Source organism: Daphnia carinata, chromosome 4 (assembly GCF_022539665.2).
Source record: "Daphnia carinata strain CSIRO-1 chromosome 4, CSIRO_AGI_Dcar_HiC_V3, whole genome shotgun sequence".
Lineage (NCBI taxonomy): Eukaryota > Metazoa > Arthropoda > Branchiopoda > Diplostraca > Daphniidae > Daphnia > Daphnia carinata.
The window spans coordinates 1,723,498-1,740,950 of NC_081334.1; the positions used below are offsets into that span (position 1 = coordinate 1,723,498).

At 40.9% G+C, this 17,453-nt stretch overlaps 2 protein-coding genes and 7 long non-coding RNA genes across 12 annotated transcripts; 2 read left to right on the plus strand and 7 right to left on the minus strand.

Annotated features, from left to right (window-relative positions):
- Positions 1 to 945: 945 nt before the first annotated feature.
- Positions 946 to 2,033, minus strand: LOC130694834 (uncharacterized). Its single transcript, XR_009002158.2, has 5 exons — positions 1,641 to 2,033; positions 1,513 to 1,586; positions 1,324 to 1,440; positions 1,186 to 1,256; positions 946 to 1,096 (listed from the first exon to the last, which is right to left on the minus strand). It is a non-coding gene; the product is annotated as an uncharacterized LOC130694834 (long non-coding RNA).
- Positions 2,034 to 2,718: 685 nt separating this feature from the next.
- LOC132087925 (uncharacterized) lies at positions 2,719 to 3,656 on the plus strand. The gene is made up of 4 exons (XR_009420883.1): positions 2,719 to 2,925; positions 2,985 to 3,065; positions 3,128 to 3,247; positions 3,323 to 3,656. It is a non-coding gene; the product is annotated as an uncharacterized LOC132087925 (long non-coding RNA).
- Positions 3,657 to 4,706: 1,050 nt separating this feature from the next.
- On the plus strand, positions 4,707 to 5,473 carry LOC130694836 (uncharacterized). Its single transcript, XR_009002160.2, has 4 exons — positions 4,707 to 5,018; positions 5,073 to 5,146; positions 5,219 to 5,335; positions 5,403 to 5,473. It is a non-coding gene; the product is annotated as an uncharacterized LOC130694836 (long non-coding RNA).
- Positions 5,474 to 7,389: 1,916 nt separating this feature from the next.
- On the minus strand, positions 7,390 to 8,047 carry LOC130694837 (uncharacterized). Its single transcript, XR_009002161.2, has 4 exons — positions 7,905 to 8,047; positions 7,734 to 7,807; positions 7,569 to 7,668; positions 7,390 to 7,470 (listed from the first exon to the last, which is right to left on the minus strand). It is a non-coding gene; the product is annotated as an uncharacterized LOC130694837 (long non-coding RNA).
- A 9-nt stretch (positions 8,048 to 8,056) lies between these two features.
- Positions 8,057 to 8,625, minus strand: LOC130694835 (uncharacterized). Its single transcript, XR_009002159.2, has 3 exons — positions 8,487 to 8,625; positions 8,340 to 8,427; positions 8,057 to 8,274 (listed from the first exon to the last, which is right to left on the minus strand). It is a non-coding gene; the product is annotated as an uncharacterized LOC130694835 (long non-coding RNA).
- Positions 8,626 to 8,705: 80 nt separating this feature from the next.
- LOC130694839 (uncharacterized) lies at positions 8,706 to 9,426 on the minus strand. Its single transcript, XR_009002163.2, has 3 exons — positions 9,356 to 9,426; positions 8,911 to 9,126; positions 8,706 to 8,751 (listed from the first exon to the last, which is right to left on the minus strand). It is a non-coding gene; the product is annotated as an uncharacterized LOC130694839 (long non-coding RNA).
- A 734-nt stretch (positions 9,427 to 10,160) lies between these two features.
- On the minus strand, positions 10,161 to 12,423 carry LOC130694833 (uncharacterized). Of its 2 annotated transcripts, none has more exons than XR_009002157.2 (7): positions 12,301 to 12,423; positions 12,059 to 12,236; positions 11,738 to 12,002; positions 11,197 to 11,595; positions 10,853 to 11,132; positions 10,703 to 10,790; positions 10,161 to 10,633 (listed from the first exon to the last, which is right to left on the minus strand). It is a non-coding gene; the product is annotated as an uncharacterized LOC130694833 (long non-coding RNA). The 2 variants fall into 2 exon arrangements; XR_009420888.1 differs by having other exon boundaries at positions 10,698 to 10,790.
- Positions 12,424 to 13,524: 1,101 nt separating this feature from the next.
- Positions 13,525 to 15,163, minus strand: LOC130694823 (L-lactate dehydrogenase-like). Of its 2 annotated transcripts, none has more exons than XM_059494925.1 (7): positions 15,007 to 15,163; positions 14,892 to 14,927; positions 14,708 to 14,825; positions 14,288 to 14,635; positions 14,095 to 14,212; positions 13,918 to 14,035; positions 13,525 to 13,859 (listed from the first exon to the last, which is right to left on the minus strand). In XM_059494925.1, the coding sequence occupies exons 1-7, from the start codon at positions 15,097 to 15,099 to the stop codon at positions 13,695 to 13,697; spliced, it is 996 nt and encodes a 331-aa protein (XP_059350908.1). In that variant the 5' UTR covers positions 15,100 to 15,163; the 3' UTR covers positions 13,525 to 13,694. The 2 variants fall into 2 exon arrangements, with proteins under 2 accessions (XP_059350908.1, XP_057373913.1); XM_057517930.2 differs by having other exon boundaries at positions 13,912 to 14,035; positions 15,007 to 15,161.
- Positions 15,164 to 15,754: 591 nt separating this feature from the next.
- On the minus strand, positions 15,755 to 17,330 carry LOC130694825 (L-lactate dehydrogenase-like). Of its 2 annotated transcripts, none has more exons than XM_057517932.2 (7): positions 17,193 to 17,330; positions 17,050 to 17,109; positions 16,869 to 16,986; positions 16,451 to 16,798; positions 16,271 to 16,388; positions 16,052 to 16,175; positions 15,755 to 15,989 (listed from the first exon to the last, which is right to left on the minus strand). In XM_057517932.2, the coding sequence occupies exons 1-7, from the start codon at positions 17,256 to 17,258 to the stop codon at positions 15,825 to 15,827; spliced, it is 999 nt and encodes a 332-aa protein (XP_057373915.1). In that variant the 5' UTR covers positions 17,259 to 17,330; the 3' UTR covers positions 15,755 to 15,824. The 2 variants fall into 2 exon arrangements, with proteins under 2 accessions (XP_057373915.1, XP_057373916.1); XM_057517933.2 differs by having other exon boundaries at positions 17,179 to 17,295.
- Positions 17,331 to 17,453: the final 123 nt, after the last annotated feature.

Below are 17,453 nucleotides of genomic sequence, written 5' to 3' on the forward strand. Positions count from 1 at the left end.
ACAGTATTCCAGTACAGCGCGCTACCATTGCGACATAACTGTCTGTGTCTGTGTAGTTTAGATTTTGATGCCTATGTTAAAATAAGTTCGTCATTAGGTTATTATGGAATGCCTATCATGGTAAAAACAAGTTATAGATGGCATAATGGCAAAGCTACTGATTAGCATGCTAGAATACTTGGGTTCGATCCCCATATCATTCAATAAAACAACTAAAGAAATAAATAATGTAATAAGAATAAAAAATAAAAGCGAATAAGAAATGAATAATGAAATATAAAGATAAATAATGTTACAAAGCATTTTATTTTCCCTCCTTCCACCCACAAATCCACCACTATACATATTCCACATAATACATACAACAGTACATACATAAATACACTTACAACTAACCCGTTGGCTGCCACGCCATCTAAACTACGGTTGCTACGTCGCTATCATAGGGATAGCGACCAAGGGGGACTGAGGATAGTCCGGGCTGAAACGGCGATGAGACCTTTCCGGAAAGGCACATCCCAGGTCTACATCGCCGTCTCGAACAAGGGATTCCCTAATGGTGCCTTGCCTGGGGCCATTCGGCCAATTTTGGGCAGTGGCGCTGCTCCACCCCATGGTAGATAGACCATGGCGCAGAACAGCGCGGCCCGTCCCTGTCAAGCTACAAAAAAAAGGGGATAAAAGGAGGGTGGCAGCCAACGGGTTAGTTAATACTTAACATTACAAAACACACACACAATACCAAAAAACGAGGCGAAGACACGGCGACCACGAAGCGAAGACGGGACGACGGGCGAGGCGAAGGCGGGGCGACCACGAGGCGAAGAAGGAATGACCGGCGAGGCGTAGACGGGACGACGGGCGAGGCGAAGACGGGACGCTGGGCGAGGCGAAGACAGGGCGACGGGCGAGGCGAAGACGGGGCGGCGGGCGAAGCGAAGACAGGACGACGGGCGAAGCGAAAACGGGACAACGGGCGAGGCGAAGACGGGACGACGGGCGAGGTGAAGACGGGACGACGGGCGAGGCGAAGACCAGAAGACAGGCGAAGCGAAGACGGAATGACGGGCGTGGAGAAGAGGAAGAAGGTTTTGTTCTATATCGTAAATGTAAAGAAAAAGAATTACTTGGTGGGAAATATAAGATTGTTGATGTAGCCAAATGTATGAAAGCAATTTGACTTACTTCTGTTGTCCAATGGCTAGAAATACTGTAGGGCCAGCAAATAGGCAGCAGACGGCAAAGAGTTGGCAGTCCTACGGTTGAATATTGAATTTATAAAACAAGCAAACTATACTAGGCACGAGAAAAATTTACGAATACCAATAGAAATTGTGTTGAGGTACATGTCTATGTCTGTTGGTAGGCTAAGTAGAGATTACAACTGCCGAAATGGCTGTTGTTACAGTTGGCACTGCAGCATAAGAAGAATTTGGTGCACTAGTTAGATTACAATTGACAGAAGACCATGAGCGGGTAAAGATTAGAAGAATAATATTATGGTATTCCTACCCACAGTATTTGCATCATTCATGACATTCCTCAACGGAAAGTATCCATTACAAATGAAGTTTCATGAGCTGAACCTTAAAAGCAAAATCCGTGAGTGACATTCTGATAACAAAACATTAGTCTTATACCTCTCAATGAGCACCAGAATAGTTTGATGAATGCAACATAATGGGTTGTGAATAGTTTTTTGGTTTGACAGCTGACATAGTTGATTACAAGACATGTAACATAAAAACCAAGCACTTTGTGGGCTTCACTTGCAAAACACACTTTAGGACGAAAACACACAGAACCACCATTAGATTTGTTTGAATTTTCCCTTGGAATATGACATACTTCACAAAAACTTTCGAACACAGGTTTCATTACCCCCCCAGTCACCACGATAGTATAACTACACAAAGGTTAGAAGTTAATTTTGATATGTAACAGGTAATGGGATAATGGGACATATCCCCTTGTTTGGACTTAGAAAATTTTTCAAGTAGGTGCAGCCTTTATTTTTGGTGACGCCTATTGCCCCACAGATTCCGGGGGGCAATAGACAAAAATGCTATTGCCCCCCGGAATCCAGATGGCACTGCTGGCGAGGCTATTTTAACGACAGCTATGGTACCTAACCCCTAGCCTAACCTAACCTAATTAACTTAACTTAATTTAACTTACCTAACCCAACCAAACCTCACCTAACTTAACCTAATTAACTTAACTTATCTAACCTAACCTAACCTAACCTAACCTAACCTAACCTAACCTTACCTTCCTTAGCCTATTATAAAAAAATTATTTATTATCACTTTCTGCAACGCATTCTACAAAAGAAAAGGCGCACAGGTATCCGTTGCCAGCGCCATCTGGATTCCGGGGGGCAATAGACAAAATGCTATTACCCCCCGGATTCTGGGGGGCAATAGATTTTTCCTTTATTTTTTATTCAATATCGGCCACTAAGCGTCTCTCACTATAGGTAACCTGGACCACAAATAGCCTTCAGCCGAGATAGGCCGTTATAACGAAGAGTTGTCTCACCATACTAATACACCATGACCGAAGGGCGATGATTTCGAAATATGGCAGATGTTGATCGGTTAACTAATTATGACTATATCTACCTACACTACTAACAGCTGACTATCTGTCGAGCGTGCCGGTGTGATTTGTCCGTGGCAGAAGCAGTCTAGGAAGTCAACGTAATATAGTGCCGTCTCATCCATTATTTTAGATGACATCCTTTATGTCACATCAATGAAAATTCTAATCCTTCTGATAGATTTACCCAACTGTGAGCAAGACTCAGCTTCGGGAATGTAAGCCCTCAGCAGATACAACAACGAGTCATATTCAAGTTGTAGCACAAAGTTCGTACAGCCGTGATTATTCCCGAACACCTATGCAGAAGTAGATGTTTGGCAGGTAAATTGTACAATAAAATCCCATAAATATCAATCTAATGGATAGATTTTTCCATCCAGGCTTTGCAGCAACTGCCATATAGCTTCTTTTTGCACGATGGAACAAGGATTCTCTTATCATCATCAAATATGTTACACATGGTAATGCATTTCTACAGAGTTAGCTTAATTTTCTAACTTTAATCAAACATTTGCCATATTAGGCAGAACCCTGCTGAAAGAAAGCAGGGACATGACAAATAGGTCTTTGGAAAATGTCTACCCCAAGAGTAATGAATACACTTGTCTTCTTACCATAAACCAGCTGTAGGATAAAATTTGATGTACTATCAAAATATTTCACTCTTTTTTATTAGTAAAATGCAACACAACTTAATTGTTCTTTTTCTCTCTTTTAGGGTTTCCCGGGTAAAACTATGTTGCTAATGTAATGTTACTGATACTTGCTAATCTGTCCAGCAGTCATTTTCACGGATGATCAAATCAGGAGGCTAAGAAGAATTATATGTCTAATATTGAATTTTTGGATGGGCTTACCCAACATTTTTTCATTAGCTTATAGAACGGCCAGCCAATGACACAATTTAACTGTTTGATAACTTTTTGGAAGGACATTATATGACGGAGGATCAGCCATTCAAAGTGGCATTTTATGGTTGATATTTCAACTACTCATTTTTGTTTGTAGTGAACACATACATTCTTCAATAACAAAACAAAAAAATGTTTTGCTTTCTAGATTGGGCTGAATCACATTTCTGTTATTCTGTGGCTGAGAGATGGACTGATACTGATTAACTTTTTTTGCGTAATCAATTTTTTTCGTTATTTTTGTTAAAATTCCAGTCTGCATTGGTTCTGTTATGCGGACAAATAGCTTATCTTTTTTTTTAAGGTTGTAATTGGATAGTGTAAAGCTGATTAGATTCATTTAGGTGTTCATTTTACTGTGAACTATCAATATTTTGCATTCCATATAATCATGATTCCCAGTGAAAAATTGAAGTGCTGGAAAACAAAATTAATTTTCTTTACAATTTGATTTCAGGGTATCTTTAGATTTTTATAGTTTTGAGTTTATTCAAGAGTCTGCAAGATCTTTGTTGACTTCCTCATTCAGATATGGCCTGCCGACGATTTCACAGCCTCACGCAATTAAAGAACGTATAACAAAAAGTAAGTGATCTAAAGTAATAACGCAATGCAATGTTTTCTAACTATACCATTCAAAACGAAATTCCAGGCCAAAATGATCTATTCGGAGCAGAAAAGTGAAGGTGTATCCATTTAATTGAAATAGGCACACGGTAACGCACAATCGATGTTTTGACTCAGTGGAGAATTTTTTCCGTGGAACATATGGCCGAAATACTATCGCAGCTGTTCAAGAAAGAAAATTGTATTGTCAGAAGACTTAATTTTTACTAGCTCGAAATCCAGAGATGTGTGAAGTTGCAACATTTCTAGATGTGAAGTGCAATTGTTAGCTTATTGTTGAACTGTGAACCCAAATTATGTATTTTCCTAGAAATATCTAGGTTTTTGGATAAATAAATGGAAGACAGTGAAAAAAAAAACCGGGCTCAAAAACATGTTAAATCGCTATGTTTTTAAAATGCTGTTCATGGTTTTGATCGCTACATTTGTTTAAATAAGTTGAAATGGTACACCCCCCCCACCCCCATATTTGTCATTCACGTTCGGTTCACGCTCAAGAAGTTTGTTAAAAGAGTTCACATCAGTGCAGTTCCCGTCTCGAAAAAACAAGATTTTCAATTTTTATGAATATTTCGGTTATTAATTGGAAAACAAGATGACGCTGCTGTGCTACTGTTCACTTGGTGACTGTGGGGGTAATGAAACCTGTGTTCGAAAGTTTTTGTGAAGTATGTCATATTCCAAGGGAAAATTCAAACAAATCTAATGGTGGTTCTGTGTGTTTTCGTCCTAAAGTGTGTTTTGCAAGTGAAGCCCACAAAGTGCTTGGTTTTTATGTTACATGTCTTGTAATCAACTATGTCAGCTGTCAAACCAAAAAACTATTCACAACCCATTATGTTGCATTCATCAAACTATTCTGGTGCTCATTGAGAGGTATAAGACTAATGTTTTGTTATCAGAATGTCACTCACGGATTTTGCTTTTAAGGTTCAGCTCATGAAACTTCATTTGTAATGGATACTTTCCGTTGAGGAATGTCATGAATGATGCAAATACTGTGGGTAGGAATACCATAATATTATTCTTCTAATCTTTACCCGCTCATGGTCTTCTGTCAATTGTAATCTAACTAGTGCACCAAATTCTTCTTATGCTGCAGTGCCAACTGTAACAACAGCCATTTCGGCAGTTGTAATCTCTACTTAGCCTACCAACAGACATAGACATGTACCTCAACACAATTTCTATTGGTATTCGTAAATTTTTCTCGTGCCTAGTATAGTTTGCTTGTTTTATAAATTCAATATTCAACCGTAGGACTGCCAACTCTTTGCCGTCTGCTGCCTATTTGCTGGCCCTACAGTATTTCTAGCCATTGGACAACAGAAGTAAGTCAAATTGCTTTCATACATTTGGCTACATCAACAATCTTATATTTCCCACCAAGTAATTCTTTTTCTTTACATTTACGATATAGAACAAACCTTCTTCCTCTTCTCCACGCCCGTCATTCCGTCTTCGCTTCGCCTGTCTTCTGGTCTTCGCCTCGCCCGTCGTCCCGTCTTCACCTCGCCCGTCGTCCCGTCTTCGCCTCGCCCGTTGTCCCGTTTTCGCTTCGCCCGTCGTCCTGTCTTCGCTTCGCCCGCCGCCCCGTCTTCGCCTCGCCCGTCGCCCCGTCTTCGCCTCGCCCGTCGCCCCGTCTTCGCCTCGCCCGTCGCCCTGTCTTCGCCTCGCCCAGCGTCCCGTCTTCGCCTCGCCCGTCGTCCCGTCTACGCCTCGCCGGTCATTCCTTCTTCGCCTCGTGGTCGCCCCGCCTTCGCCTCGCCCGTCGTCCCGTCTTCGCTTCGTGGTCGCCGTGTTTTCGCTTCGTGGTCGCCGTGTCTTCGCCTCGTTTTTTGGTATTGTGTGTGTGTTTTGTAATGTTAAGTATTAACTAACCCGTTGGCTGCCACCCTCCTTTTATCCCCTTTTTTTTGTAGCTTGACAGGGACGGGCCGCGCTGTTCTGCGCCATGGTCTATCTACCATGGGGTGGAGCAGCGCCACTGCCCAAAATTGGCCGAATGGCCCCAGGCAAGGCACCATTAGGGAATCCCTTGTTCGAGACGGCGATGTAGACCTGGGATGTGCCTTTCCGGAAAGGTCTCATCGCCGTTTCAGCCCGGACTGTCCTCAGTCCCCCTTGGTCGCTATCCCTATGATAGCGACGTAGCAACCGTAGTTTAGATGGCGTGGCAGCCAACGGGTTAGTTGTAAGTGTATTTATGTATGTACTGTTGTATGTATTATGTGGAATATGTATAGTGGTGGATTTGTGGGTGGAAGGAGGGAAAATAAAATGCTTTGTAACATTATTTATCTTTATATTTCATTATTCATTTCTTATTCGCTTTTATTTTTTATTCTTATTACATTATTTATTTCTTTAGTTGTTTTATTGAATGATATGGGGATCGAACCCAAGTATTCTAGCATGCTAATCAGCAGCTTTGCCATTATGCCATCTATAACTTGTTTTTACCATGATAGGCATTCCATAATAACCTAATGACGAACTTATTTTAACATAGGCATCAAAATCTAAACTACACAGACACAGACAGTTATGTCGCAATGGTAGCGCGCTGTACTGGAATACTATAGGTTTGTGGTTCAAATCCCAGATAAACGATAAACCAATGGAAACAATGCTTACCATCAAAGGTGCCAAAAACAATAAAGGTGAATTGAGCAAGCTAAATAAATAAAAAAAAGCTGATAAATGTAATGTTTGAACACAGCGAACACAGACAATGAAAGAAACAAATTTTGCAAAAAATATTTTATAAAAAAATTTTTATTGACAATTCTCTGCACATTAGAATTATTTCTGCAACTTTAAAAAGGCACAATAGCCCTTTCAAAAGTTGCCGTCAACCCAGGCAGGGGGAGACGCTGCCTTGTTGACCCACCGGGGAGATTACCCGGTGATTGGCTAAGAGAAGCCGGAAGAAGAGCCGAAGATATGGAACATTTTTACTGGAGCGATTAACCTTTAGTTCGGATTTGTGGGTAGCCACGTCGCCCTCCGTGAACACATCATCGGACTAAGCGGACCCCCACGTCCCCTTTCCGGCCAGAGCCCTCCAAACCTCGGTATATGTTATTTTTAAATATACCGTACAGTAGGGGCATGACCCCCTACGGGCTTATTACGAGTCAAGGGGAAACGGGGCTACGGAAAGGAAGGGAGCCCAGATATGCACTTCAATTTTTGAATTTTAAATACCGTTTGGGGAATATGAATAAAGTGTAGGAATTCCATGTTGTCCATCCAATCATCACAATTTATTCAACGTCTTGCCCCAAACCAAGAACATTTACAGAGCCAGCATTACTTTTCACCTCTATTAAAAAAACAAAAACAACATTAACTATTGAACAGAAAATTATGTAGGTTAGATATAGTTAGCAAAAAAGCAGAAAATGCTTCTTGTTTACTTACAAGTCCCTTTCTATGAAGATGAGTTTAGGCTTTGAAAGGTTATTTCAAACTGCAACTTCAGGAAAACCATCTGACTATCACCAAATAAATCCAAGTTTCCCTGTGCCCCAGAAAATTTCTCATGTTTAATTAGAATGTTAATGCAATTCTAGATAAATCTCCTACCACATTGGAAATGAATTTTTCCCATCAAGCTGGTGCGAACATCAGTTCTTTAAATATAGCACATCAGACAAAACCTGGAAACAAAGCAGAAAGTAACCAGAACTTTTCAATAAGCTATTAATGGCGTGGTATGCTGCACAACAAGTTTTCACCAAGAACTTGTGCTTTTACCTTTCAGAATTCAACTGCACATTGGTAACCATCCTAAGAAGAAAAATGATTATGACAATATGGCACACTTGGCAATATACTGGGATTCGGCAAAGCATTTCCAATTCGCGAGGCAACCATCATTATGGCAACCAAACTCGATATAGCCCCTGACAACGAACAAATTGACAGTTCAGTAGAGTACTCAGTAACAAGCAATTCCTCCGTTAGATGTCTTCTAAATATAGGTACTTAAAAAAAATTCACAATTTTTTGTTTCATGGTCACAAAAAATACTTGTTGCAAACATGTTCGTTTTTGTTTCTGCAAGTGTAAATGGAGTCAAATGTCAAGTGTTCCATGGCTATAAGGATAGGAGGTATTCAAAGTCCTAAAATAAATGTTTTATAGCATTACCCTAGAGAAAAAAGTTAACAATAGAATGGGCAACGTTACCAACCAATCACCAGACAAGGAAAAAAATTCTTCGAAGCAACTACAAAGCTACATGGCTGCCAATATGTACTGCTCCTATTTGTGATAACTATGTATGAAAGGTAGTATCAGCAAATGGTTTTATTGTTGTTTTGTTTCTAACCTAACCTTAAAATGCAAACCTCCTTTTTCTTTTGTTATTGATGAAGATGGAATTTTCTGTCCTACTTGTTTCTGTCATAGACTGTGGGGTCCACCGTTACAAAACTCCACATCAGCAACAATCGTTTCTCACTGCTCAGAACCTGCAAATGTCGTGAATGAAAAAATTTTAATTAAAAATAATTTAAAAAATAGTTGTAATACCAAGCATTATTAAACGACTTGCCTAACTAAGGAAACCGCTAGAACCACAATGTTTGTCTCCACAATCCTGAAATGATTGAAATGACAAGCTTTGTTTTATTTCATTAATTCTAATTTTTAAAAAAGTACAAAGCCTAATGCATGGTTGACCAGTTTGGCTTGATGCCTTTTTTAAAAAGCAAGAAGGTAGCAATAACCATTATCTCAATGTGCCTGTCATGCTTACTTTTAAGGACATGAGTTACCATCCATGATGGCAAGCAAATAAATTCTTCTTGCGTTCATGGTATGAGACGAAAATAATGGCAAAGAATAATACAATAGTGGAATATGGAAGAATGATATTGCCACACATTTATGATCCTTCTTAATGGCCATCTGGCATGGAGATGAGAGAACGAGGGCCAAGGCACCACATCTTGTTCACAACTTGTGATATTCCCTAAAATTTAGAAAGAAACAAACAATGACTCAGCATGAAAAGAATTACTTCTTATAGTTTCTTATTAATAATGTGCCATTCATTTTGTAATTTGAAAAGGAGTTTCAAATATTGTTAGGTATTCTCAAATTAAAGTTTCTTGTGGAACAATGTTTTTGTTAGAATTAGAATCAATGTCTTTGGTTAACAATGTTTTCTTCACGAAACATTCACTCAAGTATTACTTTACCATTGCTGCCTGATGTGTCCAATATTTCGCCCGTCAGATGCACACCACATGTTTCACACACGACAATGAACTAGCAAATGGCGACTGATGGCGGTTCACAAAACTCAAGCAACGTTGCCACATATTTCAAAATGGGCGGCGAATTCAATTTAAGACACAACTTTTTAGTTTTCTCTCGCACAGGAAGATACTATGCAAAAACCAAATTAAAACAAGGAGATGGCTGGTTGTCTTTCGGGTTTACAATGGTAAATTATGTATTGTTGGGAAAGATAAATTCATGTTGCGGCTCTCGTGCAGTAGGTCCACCAACATCAGTAACACACACACACACACAAATCCGTGCCAATTGTGAAATACTTAACCAACCGTACCAAAATCTGTATTTCTTCAAAATTATTTGGGCGTCGCTCAGAATGAAAATTGGACACAAAATTTAAAGAACAAAAATTATAATCAAGTGAGCCTCAACGCATGGATAGGAACACGTAATGAGGTCAACTTGGGGAAAGAGGTACAGAAGTGAACCCAAAAGCAGTATAGAATCCGATATGTGAACAAATTATTCAATGGGTAAAAGATTATGGGTAAAACAAAAGAAAAATAAAATAGGTAATTCATTGATGGATTTTGCTGTTAGATGTTTCTAGTACGTCGAGGTGGTGGTGGTGGCGATGAGGTATCCTCCTTAACAAGCTCAGGTTCGCTAGTTGTTTTCTTGCCACCACGTGTCCGTTTCGTGGCCGGCACGGCCGGAGGTTCATCCGCCATTGTTGCGGCAGATACTGCCGGGCCCTTCTTTGTCGTGAACGTTTGGCGGCCGGTGCTTTCTCTTCCTCTTCTTTGGCTGTAGCGGCCAAAGTCTCAATGTCGGGGTCGCGTTCCAGCTGGACAGAGACTTTCTTCTCGGCCGGTGAAGCCGTCTTCCGCGCCGAACGGGTGGATCTGGCTGGCGAATGCGCCGTTTCGGCCACGTCAAAATGAACTTTGAGTGCGCCCTTTGCGCGAGTAGATCGTCCACTTTTGACGGATGTGACTGGCGATCCATTGTTCGCCTCCGGCTCATCTGGCACGTGATTGGCGTGGATGTCGGCAGCATGTCCTTTGCCTTCGTGTAACATTTCTACATCATCCAATCCAGCAACGTATTTATTGGCTTTCGTTTCACCACGACGCCTTTTGCCTTCCGGCGCTTCCTTCTCCGGAACGGAGGCACGTTTGACGGCACCTCGACGTGTTGTTTTCTTCGTCACCTCGACATCGGCTTTTATTGTTCATCTATAATAAGACAGTAAAACACCATTAGGCATAAAAACTCTTAATTCATATATATATTTCATACCTTACATGATTCGTGAGTTGATTGCTAGCATATTCTTCTGACAGAAGCTTCGGAAGAGACATTTACGATTTTCGTTTACGCTCACCATGGATGCTGGTAGACAAGACATTTAAAGTTAAGACATTTTGCCCAATTCCAACAGTTTTGATTCTTACTTGTAAGTTGTTATTGCACGAGAATGCAGCGACGAAATCCGCCGTCTTTTTTGCTGTCGACAAAAACGATAGTCTTGGCATCACCGAGATCTTGTAAAACTTCGATCAGCTTAGCTCTCTTATCTCTTTTCGAGCACTGAAAAAACAGCTGTTCAACATCCGGATTGGTGCCACCGACAATGCCTGTTGTGACGAATACGTAGTCTTCCATGTACGTCGCAGCCAGCGCTTGTACGTCATCTGGGAACGTAGCCGAAAACATACAAACACGACGGATTCCCTACAGAGAAACAAATAGTATTACATCAGTCAAATCTCATACTCAAAAACCATCGAGGACATACTTTCGGATGCATCGTTGGATGATTGACAATCTTTTTAACATTGGGACCGAAACCCATATCAAGCATTCGATCAGCTTCGTCCAAAATTCAAAACCTGACTCCCGAGAAGTCAAATACTTCACGGTCGAGAAAATCCTTGAATCGTCCCGCGGTCGCGACAAAAATATTGCACCCAGCTTGAAGATTTGACCGCTGATGGCTCGTGAGAGTTCCTCCATATATAATCACAGACTTTAAAACCGAGCTGTAGGAGAATTTACACGCCTCGCGGTGAATTTGAATGGCCAATTCACGAGTAGGTGCGACAATTACAACTTCTGGCTTTTGCCCCATGGCATGAGACGCACCAGCAACGCCTTGTTCTAACAATATGTTCATAACTGGTACCAAGTACGCCGCCTGCATGAAAAAATGTAAAATTTTAGATGACTTAATCAACGAATATGACGAAGGGTTTGTTGAGTATCTTAGATGCAATTGGACCTTTTAGTAGTCGCAATCACCGGCGTGCCCACTCAAAATTACTTTTACTTCAACTTACCCAGTTCATATCGACCCATTCGAATCAAGTCAGTACGAGGGCATCAAGATTTCAAATTACACAGTGTTAATTAATTGTACTGCCGTTTTGCCAGAGCCCGTGACAGCACAAGCAATTAAACCTCTTTTGGCAAACTACAACTGAAGCTTTTCTGAACAGGTGTTGGTTTTATGTAGTCAGAATTCTTAATGTTTTGAAGTAGTAGTTGGCGCAGGCTGGCTTCTTCGAATGATATTCTGTATTGAGGTACATCTTTTTCTGTAGCCTAAAGCAAACCCAATAGATAAGTTAAGAAAAATATAGTTTTGAGGAATGGCTTACATGGAGGACGACTTTATCAAAATTGATAAAGCGTTCCCACACAGACGATGCCCTTAAACAGTTCCTTTTCATCTCATGTCACAGCTTCTGGAATGCATTGCTCATGTGGCTTTCCATCTTCCGTCAATTCACTGAAGAGATTCAGGCAGCCTTTCGAGGTGTGGTCAGCTTCATTACACTAGGAGTAAAACAATGAACATTAGAACATAAAATATTTTTGTGAAGATATAATTGATGTTTACATTGTAACAGTTGCTGCTACCAATGCTTCCTCCTTGAGGAAAATCCCTTGCTACAGTGCCCTCTTCTTCATTAAAAATGAGCACTAAAAATGATGTTTTTTTTTGTTTTTTGTTTATCTCCTGGCAGGTACGACTTCCACCACCGCCACGACCCTCTTGTGGACAATCCTTCGAGAAATGTCTCCCCTTCCCCATACTACAAAAAGCACCAAGAAGTTAAGTTCGAACACATGTTTCGATATTTTCATCTTACTTTGTGACGTCAACGGACCACTACCGCCGCCCTCACCAGCTTGTGGACACTCTGGCAAAATGTCCTTCACACTGTTAAACAAAACCATAGTTTAAAGTAATCACACTAGGAATACAAGAAAACACTTCCTTATGACCCTGGACAGAAAAAATGTAGATCAGAATGAAACAAATTAGATTATATAGAGGTCAAGAAGTAAAATCTAGCGAGGACGGTCTATCTAGCGAGTAAAGTAGACAGCAGACTACACGCGTTAAGCCAATCTAAAAGTATGCCTGAAAAAAAAACTGTCCGACGAGCCACTGTTTAAGGCGCCTCTTGTGGACGCAAAAGTCATTACGAGAAATTTTATCCACCACAAATTAAATGTTTTTAAACATTTAAAGTACTTATCCAAATGAAAATTTAACTTAAGAAAATTAATATGTTTGAGTAATACAAAGTCGTTATTGTGTATTATTTTCACAGCGCAACAACCAACAATGACTTCGTCAACAACCATTTCAAAACATCGTCCCATCCGACCCAATTCAAAACAACCCCTACATTTTGTCCGGTGAATCAGTCATTGCAAATGGACACAAATCGTTGCGTTATATGACTACGAGGTGGCAGTATGGTCAACATCACACAAAAGGTGGCGGTCAGATCGATGCGGAGTTTGCGCTAGTGTACAAGAAAAACATCTTGGAACAGTCGGTCGGCCTCGCATTCCACACTCATCACATGATCAGGAACATCGGGTAAAGGTAGATTGGCCGTCATCCCAGGTAGATCTGAGGAAATAGGGGCGCTGGATCACAAAATATATGAAATGGGCAAAACATACAGGACTTTCAAATAACATTTTAATTTTGAAAAATACTTACAGGCTATTGGTAAAATCAGGCAATTGGCGTTTCCCGTTGCAGCATTGCTCGGTTCTCTAGGTTTAGGACATTTTAGTGCACAGAAACGATAAATATCTAAACATTTGCTCTTATCCAGTGCGATTTTGTTTATTTGTTAGTAGTCATGCTTAACTGCTGAAACCATGAAGAGTGAGCTAAATAATAGTTCAAAGTAAATAACCCAGGCGTTTGACACTGCGACTGTGATAAATCTTTTTAAAACTTAACACTTAAATTCTCCTCTATCGTTTTTAGAACACCAAATTTGATTGAACTTCGTTTAAAGTTGCAGCTGATTTTTGAAACTGGGATCGCTCGTCTTCAGTTAACGTTTGCTGGATAATGTCTGTAATGCCGCTTTCGCCGAGAACACATGGGACGGAAAGGAAAACGGGGTGCTGAACACCATGGATTCCCTGCCAAAAATAAATAAATAAATGAACATTTCTAAATTCTATTCCCCATTACCTCGACTGCTGTCGAGACTGCATGCACGTTTCGCGTGTTCTTCAATATGGCTGTTGTGAGAGTCGCAACACTTGCAGCCATTGCCCAAGACGTGTGTCCCTTCAAACGGATAATTTCATAAGCGCTATAAGAACAAAATGTTTCGTTAAACGTTCATCTTGAGAGGGTCAGATACAAACCAACCTCTGAACAACTTGTTTATGAATGTCATTCCAGTTTTCAGTGTCTGATTCCGCCCCAGCCGCAGGATTGAGATCCCTCAAACGAACGCCGGCAACGTCGACACCGGACCACACAGGAACTGAAACCATAGCAAAGCGAAAACAAGAGTGGGTGTGACAGACGTCTACTGACCGGCTTTTCATTACATTCTTACCACTCGTGTCACCGTGCTCTCCAATAATCCAGCCGTGGATCGAATTTGGTGCAACTTTAAATCGCTCAGAGAGCAGAAAGCGGAATCGAGCAGAATCCACGTTTGTACCAGATCCAATGACACGTTCTTTTGGTAGTCCACTTAACTTCCAGGCCACATAGGTCAATAGATCAACGGGATCAGAAACTATGAGAAGAATGGTATCGGGACTGTGCTGGACCAGTTTTGGGATGATGTCTTTTAAAATTTCTGTGTTGCGTTGCACCAAATCCAATCGGGATTCACCCTCACGTAATTCAGCACCAGCCGTCACGATACACAATTTAGAGTCAGCTGACAGAGCATAGTCTAAATACAAAATTTAGCGAGAACCAATGATGTTTTGCGTTGAGATGAACGTAGTTTTAAAACTATTTTTACCTGAACCAGAGCAGATTTTGACATTATGGACAAAAGCCAAACCGTGCTGCAAATCCATCAACTCTCCCTTAAGTTTGTCCTCCATCACATCGACCAATGCCAGTTCAGATGTTATACTCTATAAGAATATATTAATTACTCAGGCCAAAGATGTACAACGTAAAAATCCGAACACTGTTCTCACCTGGTTGACGAAGCAAAACGCGATAGACATGCCAACCTTAAATTAGTTAAAAAACAACAAAAACTTGGTAAAAAATGATACAATGTTATACTATCTAGGGCTTAACGTTTCAAACCTGACCGGCACCGACGATCGTTACTTTCCTTCCGGAAGAAGGCTTCTCTGGTGCACTAATCTGCGTGTGAAACTTTAGCTTTGCTGACGCCATTTTTCTGATTTTCCGTGCAGTATACAGAAACACATCGGCACTAATGAAACTCGTAGGAGTGAAACGTCTCCTACAGCTGAACACTCAATGCAGACTGATGCAACAACTTCCTTCGTTTAGCGCACTTTTTTTTCTCTTTGTTTGTCTATGCCCCCAGTGGTAATGGCAACAAAAGAATAGCCCCTCCTACGAGTACAAGCGCGCGCAACCTGTTTGAATGTCAAACTAATGTCACTTAAGGCACGTCTTCCCTGATCTCATTGATTGGCTAGACTTCTTCTTCTATTCCCTGTCGCAGCGGGAGTTTACCTTTGTGTTCGAAAACGCACTAAAGACGTTCTTAAATTTGTTCCAAGTAGGCATTAACGTTGCAATCCTAAGTACCCCACGGCATCACGAACAGCTTGGTGCTTGCTTTTAACCGTAGGGGAAAAACCTCTTCCCATGAGAACACAAAAACGTTTACAGAGTTCACGGTTAACGGTAACATTTGGCGTCAGCAAAGAAACAATTTGCATTACTCATCATCAAGCGGTTAGCGGTAACATTGTCGAGTGTTCTCTGTCAGTTACATCTTACAATGATACTCTAAGTGAACGATTAAAAACAATAAATACTTTGGCACCAATCAAGACCACAGAATTGTTCTGCATTATTTATGTTGTGTAATAAACACACAATCCCTGCAATGCGATGGCCATTCACAGTTAACCGTTACAGTATTTTTAAAATATCAAATTCGATTGAATTTTGTTTAATGTTGCAGCTGAATTCTGAAGTTGATCGAGTTCATCCTCTGTTAACGTCTGCCGGATGATGTGGATTATGCCGTTTTCCCCAAGAACGCATGGAACGGAAAGGAAAACAGGATGTTCAATCCCGTGTGTTCCCTTATGAAAATAATACGCTCATTAACGTCTACGACTTAAAAAATTTGCGTAAAATACGATACTTGAACAAATGTCGAAACTGCAAACACGTTCCGGGTGTTCTTCAGAATGGCCATGGCCAGAACAGAAACGCTCAAGCCGATGGCCCAGGAAGTATATCCCTTCAATCGAATTATTTCATATGCGCTGTATGAGAATGAAAGATTAGTACCCCCGACTGATGAAATGCTTCAATCCAATAAAATTTTCAATAAATAAAATTCAATTTCAATAAAATGAACCTCTGAACGACTTGTCTGTGAATGTCATTCCAACTCTCCATGTCTGCAGCCGTGCCTGCCGCAGGGTAGAGGTCTCGCAAACGAACGCCAGCAACGTTGACACCAGACCACACAGGAACTAAAAAAAAAAGAGGATAATAATAAAATAAATAGTGACATACGAAACGTATTATTACAAACCGCTCGAGTCACCGTGTTCACCAATTATCCAACCGTGGATCGAAATTGGGGCAACGTTAAATCGTTCAGAGAGGAGGAAACGGAAGCGTGAAGAGTCCACATTTGTCCCGGATCCAATGACACGTTCTTTTGGTAAACCACTCAATTTCCAGGCCACGTACGTCAGCAGATCCACGGGATTAGAAACAACGAGTAGGATAGTATCGGGACTATGTTGAACGAGTTGAGGAATCACGCCTTTGAATATGTCCGCATTGCGCTGAACTAAATCCAAGCGGGACTCCCCCTCACGCTGGCGGGCTCCAGCACTCAAAATGCATAATTTCGATCCAGCTGATAAGGCATAATCTAAACTTGGCAATGAGCATATAAGAAGTTAATATGTCTATTTTAAATAATGTGTTTATTATTCCGTTACCTGTGCCAGCAGTAATTCTAATGTTACTGACAAAGGATAAACCATGTTGCAAATCCATCATTTCTCCCTTCAGCTTGTCCTCGGTCACTCCCAGCAACGTTAATTCAGACGCAATGTTCTATCGATTTCCGGAAAGACGGTGATTATTATAACACACAGGCCGTGAAATAAAAATGATTACCTGCGTAATGATGCTGAATGCGACCACCATACCCACCTGACCGGCACCGACGATGGTTACCTTGCATTACGAGGACGATAAATGTGGATTGCGCATTGGTTACAATCAAACTATATATATTCCACTTACCCCAATTCACTAACCTTACTTCCGGAATGAGACACAGGCGTTTGAATTTCTTTCCTAAGCTTCGTTTCCGTAGCGGCCATTTTTCCTATTTGTTCTGTGGTGACTAGTTGCAAACTGACACGTTTGGACCGACACACTTGCGACAATGATGTGCTCCCATTCAAGACTATGACGCACGCCAATTTTTCCTTGGTCTTTCTACAACCCTTTCGTGCGTGTATACTTTGCCGACCGGAATATGTTGGCAGCCATGCAACACCGGGAATAAAAAAAAA

Excerpts from the sequence above, each read along its gene's own strand:
- LOC130694823 (XM_057517930.2), bottom strand. The coding sequence starts at position 15,099 with ATGGCGTCAGCAAAGCTAAAGTTTCACACGCAGATTAGTGCACCAGAG. Across the intron at positions 14,826-14,891 it reads CGTTTTGCTTCGTCAACCAG|AGTATAACATCTGAACTGGC; the intron begins GTGAGAACAGTG and ends ATATTCTTATAG. Across the intron at positions 13,860-13,911 it reads CAGTCTCGACAGCAGTCGAG|GGAATCCATGGTGTTCAGCA; the intron begins GTAATGGGGAAT and ends TATTTTTGGCAG.
- LOC130694825 (XM_057517932.2), bottom strand. The coding sequence starts at position 17,258 with ATGGCCGCTACGGAAACGAAGCTTAGGAAAGAAATTCAAACGCCTGTG. Across the intron at positions 17,110-17,192 it reads TGTCTCATTCCGGAAGTAAG|GTAACCATCGTCGGTGCCGG; the intron begins GTTAGTGAATTG and ends TCGTAATGCAAG. Across the intron at positions 16,799-16,868 it reads TAGAATTACTGCTGGCACAG|ATTATGCCTTATCAGCTGGA; the intron begins GTAACGGAATAA and ends TGCCAAGTTTAG.